This window comes from Brachionichthys hirsutus, chromosome 5, assembly GCF_040956055.1.
Source record: "Brachionichthys hirsutus isolate HB-005 chromosome 5, CSIRO-AGI_Bhir_v1, whole genome shotgun sequence".
NCBI classification, from domain to species: domain Eukaryota; kingdom Metazoa; phylum Chordata; class Actinopteri; order Lophiiformes; family Brachionichthyidae; genus Brachionichthys; species Brachionichthys hirsutus.
This window is the reverse complement of record NC_090901.1, coordinates 3,371,746-3,378,012: the sequence shown is the minus strand read 5'-3', so window position 1 is coordinate 3,378,012 and position 6,267 is coordinate 3,371,746. Positions and strand designations below refer to the sequence as shown.

Sequence of the window (6,267 nt, the reverse complement as noted above, 5' to 3'; positions counted from 1 at the left end):
CAATGGAGCGCACGTTTATATGACAGCCTGAGCAACAACGCTTAGGGTTATGGTTAGACCTTTATGTGCTGACACAGTGGAACGAGAACCTTAACCCACTTTCACGAAATTGCGTCAGTGGTACCAGATCTGAGAAGAAAAACAGGCGACTTGGGCCTTTTTCCACGACCCAAAGTAGCTTCAATCAACCTCACATACAAAAGTGCGTGTAAGAGAGGCCGCTTGGTCAATTTATTCGTGTGAATTTATCTTTTAAAGACTTCGAACAAAACTGACTAAACCCCTCACAAAAAACGGATTGAATAACTGAACGCTGGCGGAGGGAACTCAGGTGTGGCCCGATTTATGGTTGAGCTTCAAAGCCACACTGCAGGTGTGGAATGCTAACGTTCAGCTGGTGGATGTTTTGCAAATCAGACCTCAGACTGCAGCGGTTTCTGCTCGTCTTTGGGCCGTGATCTCAGTTAATTTATGTGAAGGCTTTTTTTTAATTGTCAGGTTCATTCATTCATAGTATTGATATCCAATGCTGTTGAATCCAGAATTTATTTACTCTGCTAGAGATTGCAGAGCCTGAAGTTTGTTTGGGCTCTGCAAATAACGTGTTTTAAAAATAAAGATGGTGGAGTTGCATGAAATGTACATAAATATGCAAAAGCATGCAAAGTATGACAATGAAATATCCCATCTCTCCATGCTGAATGCTGCTAGCTGTATTGTTAGTTAATACATTCCGACATATGTTTAAATGTGCACATGCACATATAAACAAATCGTGCACACTTGTCTGTGAAGATCTTTATTATGTGGTGAGTATAGCTCATGCTGATGTCTGAGTGTCGTCTCAAGGATTCAAGAGAGCACTGTGATGAAATCCAGATAACTTAGCTCGATTCGTTCGCTCTGTGTAGTTTGCCCAGAACCGTCCCGAGATTGAAAAGCCCCGAAATCTCGGGTGGAATGCAAAACAGGTGCTGAACAATTGGTTCATCTGCAGCGGGGGCGAGAGAAAAACAGCCGCCCCTGCAGGAACGTGACTGGCAAGAACATCACATTCTCCAGCCAGCTGTGTGTGGTGATCCCGTCCTTACATGGAGCAGAGAAGAACATGCTCCATGCATGCATTACACATTCGTCATTATTCAAATGGCCTAGCATCTATGCCTCGAAATAATCTCATTTTAAATGAGTATTTCATGATATTTTCTTTTCAACATGAAAGATCATTCTTGAAAGCATACATTTGCATTTTAGAAGAGACATATGCTGGAAAAAAACCCCCCAAAATAAACTACACAAACTCTTGCTTTAGCACCTTGGGTGTTCTTCAAGTGCTGCTATGACATCTGGTATGGATTTTTATATTGAAATCCTAGCCAGTGATTCAGAGAGATGAATCACTCTGAGATTTAATTTAATGCACTTCAAACACTGACTGTGAAACATTTTCTGGCAAGAAGTGTCAAACGCATGCTCACGTTGCTTTGTCATGTGACCTCTATCACAGATTGAAATTGTTTTCCTCCCACTTTTTGTGACTCACAATTCAAACTGACTCTATTTTTCAAAAAGACTTTGCTATACCGATATACCGCCATGCGGGTCTTCCAGCCTCACTTCCACTGTTCCAGCCCTGAACTACAATGCTGTGCAACAACACACACATTCACAGTCCAACAGACAGCATATTGCTTCTCTCATTCCTCCACCACGCCCTGCCTTCATTCCCAGCCACCTGCAAAACAAACTGCTTGAGATTTCACTACAAATTACCCTGCGTCTGCCAACTCCCCTGCAGGGAGCAGAGGAAACCAAGACCCTGGATTGCCCTGCCCCCACAAAAAGAAAAAAATAAGAGAGAAAATCTTAAATTATAAATCATCTCAAATGTAAATCCTGATAATTATGTTTCTTGTAATTATAAAACTTTACTTTACCAACTTTGTTGGACTGACTTTTTGTGAGTGCAGTTAACACTTCACTTAACAGCTCATTTGAATCATACTGTCTAGAAACCCACAGGAGCGTCTTTTGCCTGTACTGCACCATTTTAATGAACAGCCTACACTTCAGTGGCTTCAGGTCAACGTGACACCGTGAAACTATAAGCCTCTGCTAAGAGAGTGAAAACCGAGACCTGTTTCGCTTCAGGGGGAAATCAAAGGAAGGCGCATACCTCAGCAGTGAATAACGATCAGCTGCAGAGCGCCAGCACGATTTATTTCTGCAAGGACAACAGTGCCTCCTGGCGATGGCTCCGCGGAACTGCAAACAGAGGGGGACGTCCGAGAGCCAGCGTGTGAGTCAGCGGCCGATGTGCCAGAGAGATGAGGTGCTGAAAGGTCTTTGGAAACAGGATTAGGGCTGTTTATGTTGGCCAAGTGGCTCGATGCCAGCCGCCCAAGTGCGCAAACGTCTTAAAGCTGCAGAGCTCGGGGTTCGGTCGTGGATCTTTCCACCCGTCACCATGAGGACGGCTGTTTTTTTTTGTTTTTTTCCAAAGGGAAAGCCCCTTTCTCTTCAAGCCTCCTCTCCAATAAAAGCATGCTCTAATCCCAAAACCTTTTGTGTGTGTGTGTGTGTGAGAGAGCGAGAGACCACCCCTCAGAATACACTTCAAAGTGTATTTATTTTTAAAGATCACTTAATGCATTTTGTAAAGAAGAAAAGCAAAACAAGGTAAGGACCAGTTTTCTTCAGGAGACACGCATTAAATAAAGAAAGACAAGGAGCAGAAGTATCCAGGTTGGTGGGTGGGGGGTTCATGAAAAGTCGGGTAAGACCCCAGCCTGGGAGCTGGCATGATGTCACAGTTCGGAGCGAGATCAGAGAAGGGTTCATGAGACGAGGGTCTCAGGTCACTGAATGATAAAAGGGATAGAGCCATGGGCGGCACCAGGGCTGGGGGGGGGGGGGGGGCTTGGTCATGATGTAGATATGTAACCAACTTTGTTTATCATGATTATTTTGACTTTCTATTATATTTATTTCACGCTGGCAGAGATGGAGTTTTCCTCGAAATGCTGCCATCTTTTGGCAAATGTGGATACTACAACTACTCAATTTATAACCGAATTAAGAAAGGAATTGGCAAAAAACTGTTCCTACATTCATTATTTATTAATATATAATATATAATCAATATTTCCTGCAAGAATTAACTCTTATCCAAGTACAGCGTGTGCATTAAACTAATACACATTGACAACTGATTAAAAACCTGAATCTCAAACACCATACAGACAACGTTAGCGAATTAAATACTGTACCATGGACAAATCTTTTATATTAAAATGGCAAGACTTCAAATACTCAGACAATCCGACGTAACTTCAACACATTGCTCCAAATTCTTACTGTATCCACAAAGTCACACAGAAAAAAAGGTGCATTGCAATAAATTAACAAGCAACAGACAGAAAAAATAACACAAGGCACAGTAAGAATACTCGTACAATTACAGTGTTATGTCAGTGTTGGCGACGGGGCGATGCAACCCCCCCATATCATAACTTTAGAATCGTTAGTCTAAAAAAATAAAAAACGACGTGCCTGTAGTGGAACAGATATGCCAGCTACTTCATGCGTTGATACAGGCAACAGTGGAAAGGCAGGCGGTGCTAAACCCTAAAGACAAATATCAAAACAGTGTTTGCATAAGTTTAACGCATCAAATACTGTAAACTAACAGTATCGCTGTACCGAGCGCTGCGTCCTCACTAGTGACAGGAAGGAACCGAGACCATTTAAAATCTTGCCTCAACTCTAACAGTAACCGTTTAAAAGGTAATTGGCTTCTCTTATCATAGGCCATCATGTCCGTTGGCGAAAGGGAGACGCGTGGGGGACGGCAGTGCGAGACGTTTAGCGGTGCATTAGCATCCGCACCATCCAGTCATCTTGCAGGCCGGTCTGCACCCGAGGCATTTAAAGAGAAACCGGTCGCCTGCGAGGCATTCGCGTGATCCGTCGGTGGAACTCCTCCGTTACCTTTGGTTTTGAAATAAATGACGTAAAACAATGGCAGGACGATGCCTATCAAGAGCATAGCAACAACAGCGTTCCACCACTGGATGCCCCAGTCTGCACCGTGGCCGCCCAGGCCCCGCCCACTGGAGCCAAACCTTTTTTGTTCCTCCGAGTTAGCAAGAGCGGCGTCTTGATCGTCCGTCGTCTGAATTAGTTTCTCAATGTCATTATCCACCTCCATCAGAAAGTCCGTGACCTCCTCCACATGCGGATGGGCTCTGGCTCTATCTCGGGGCTTTGTTGCCATGGCAGCCGGACGTGCCGTTTCTTCCTGAGGTTCGCTTGGGTCTGCACGGGTCTCAGTTAAGAAGCTGTGTTTCTGAACAGGAATCTTAATAGATTTTAGCGCAAAGAAATCTTGCTCCTGCATCAGGTTGTTCACTCGCTTCATATCTGCCACCTGTCGACAGAAATATTAAAGTCAAACTCACATTCCACTGAAGTGATCGACACAAGACGTTAGAGGAAAAAAAAAAAGATTACAAGTCTTTACCTTGCAGCCATATTGCAGGGCAAGCTTATTGAGATTGTCCCCATCGAATACCTCTCGCTCCAGGATCTGGACGTGTTTCAGTTTGTCGCGCTCCTGCTCCCGGTAAACCCGCGGCGCCATCTCAAAGACATCGAACTCTTCGTCGTCTGAAGATGCAGCGGATTCGTTTGGGCTCCTCTTGAACATATACACCTTCCCATCTGCACTAGCATGGACATCCACCGGAGCCAGAAAAGCCCTCGGAGCATTCTCTCCTCGGCGCATAACGAAACACCAGCCTGCGAGACGCGGAAAGAAGGAAACAGATATCACGTGAGGGCTTTTTAAAGTGAGGTTCTCAACTTCAGGTGTGAAAAACTATTTATTTTAGGTTTTTTTTATCAGCGTACAAAATGCAAAGTGAGTCAATAGAATACAAATTTAAATCAACTCAATATTTGGTGTAACCACTGTTAGCCTTCAAAACGGAATCAAGCCTTTTAGACAGACTTACAATTTTTTTAGGGAAGGCAAATAGATATCTGCTTGTATTTCTTAGCACCGTGGACGCCAGATCTAAAGTGTTAAGAGCCTCATCACTCAGAAACAGCAAGTGATAAAGAAGTTACCCTTTACTATCCCCCAAACGCGCGTTGACGTCATGATACGGACATGTAAACAAGCCGTATTCTGAAACCATGTGAGAAAGTGAACTAAACTCTGAGCGGCGCATTGACGACAGCTAAGTGGCTAACACGGCTAAAGATAGCAGGTTAACTTTAGCGATTGGCGTCTGTTCTAAGGGCACCATGACAGAAAGCTAGCCAGCAGACAGCCTTGCGAAGTACGGACACGCCGCTCAACAGAATCAGAAGGATAATACAAGAAATATAAACTTTACAAACTCAACGGAACTACTTCCATACTTTATCTAAATATCAGGCACCGTTAACGTAATCCACCATCTTCCCTGGGTAGACCCCTCCAACTTGACCCGCTAACATGACGAGAGCAACCGGTGTCACCAGCTAGCAGCTAGTTAGCCTCCTTCTTCTACGAATTTGTACCGCAGTATAAATGTGCACAATAAATGCTCTATCGCCACCTACTGGGCTAGAAATAGACAATTGTATTTTTTATTCTCCTCCAAATGATGGGATTTTTTTCAAAACAACAAATATTATTATTATTATTATAATTATGAAGATTACTTTTTTCAGTTTTGGTCCATAATAAAGGTTTTTCTCATACATGTGACCACAGCAAAATCATTTGTCATCTTGCAGTGGATGTTTCACTGTACTTGTACGCCAACATTGTATCTAATAAATATATTCATCATCATCAAAGCTATTAGAAATACAACTAAAAAAAAATCATCTAATGTGATTTTAAATTAAAAGTTAATTGATGCTCATAACATAATTTTTTATGAGGAAGATGGCAAAACCATGACCACATCTCAAGGACACTGAGCTCCCCGACTCATTTGGCGTCCTCTTGAATATGTACATCTGCATTCTGCACTGGTGTGATCATCGATCCATCATCCATCCATAAATAGCCATTGAACTGCACTGAAAGGCAGGGTGGTGGTGCCTTCTCTCGCCACTAGATGGGACTATTGATCCTTATTATTTGTTCCATTTGTTTAGAGCTGCTCTTGTACTATGGCCTTGGACCTATCCTTTGACCTCAGTTCCTTGGTTTAACTCAATCGGTTGGTTGCTTTACCAGCAAATGCACTTTGGTTGAGGATGTCTGCA

At 43.2% G+C, this 6,267-nt stretch overlaps 1 protein-coding gene across 1 annotated transcript; it reads right to left on the bottom strand.

Annotated features, from left to right (window-relative positions):
• Positions 1 to 2,960: 2,960 nt before the first annotated feature.
• lysmd4 (LysM, putative peptidoglycan-binding, domain containing 4) lies at positions 2,961 to 5,618 on the bottom strand. Its single transcript, XM_068739571.1, has 3 exons — positions 5,428 to 5,618; positions 4,523 to 4,800; positions 2,961 to 4,429 (listed from the first exon to the last, which is right to left on the bottom strand). Exons 2-3 carry the CDS (start codon positions 4,784 to 4,786, stop codon positions 3,896 to 3,898), a joined length of 798 nt encoding a protein of 265 aa, XP_068595672.1. The 5' UTR covers positions 4,787 to 4,800; positions 5,428 to 5,618; the 3' UTR covers positions 2,961 to 3,895.
• Positions 5,619 to 6,267: the final 649 nt, after the last annotated feature.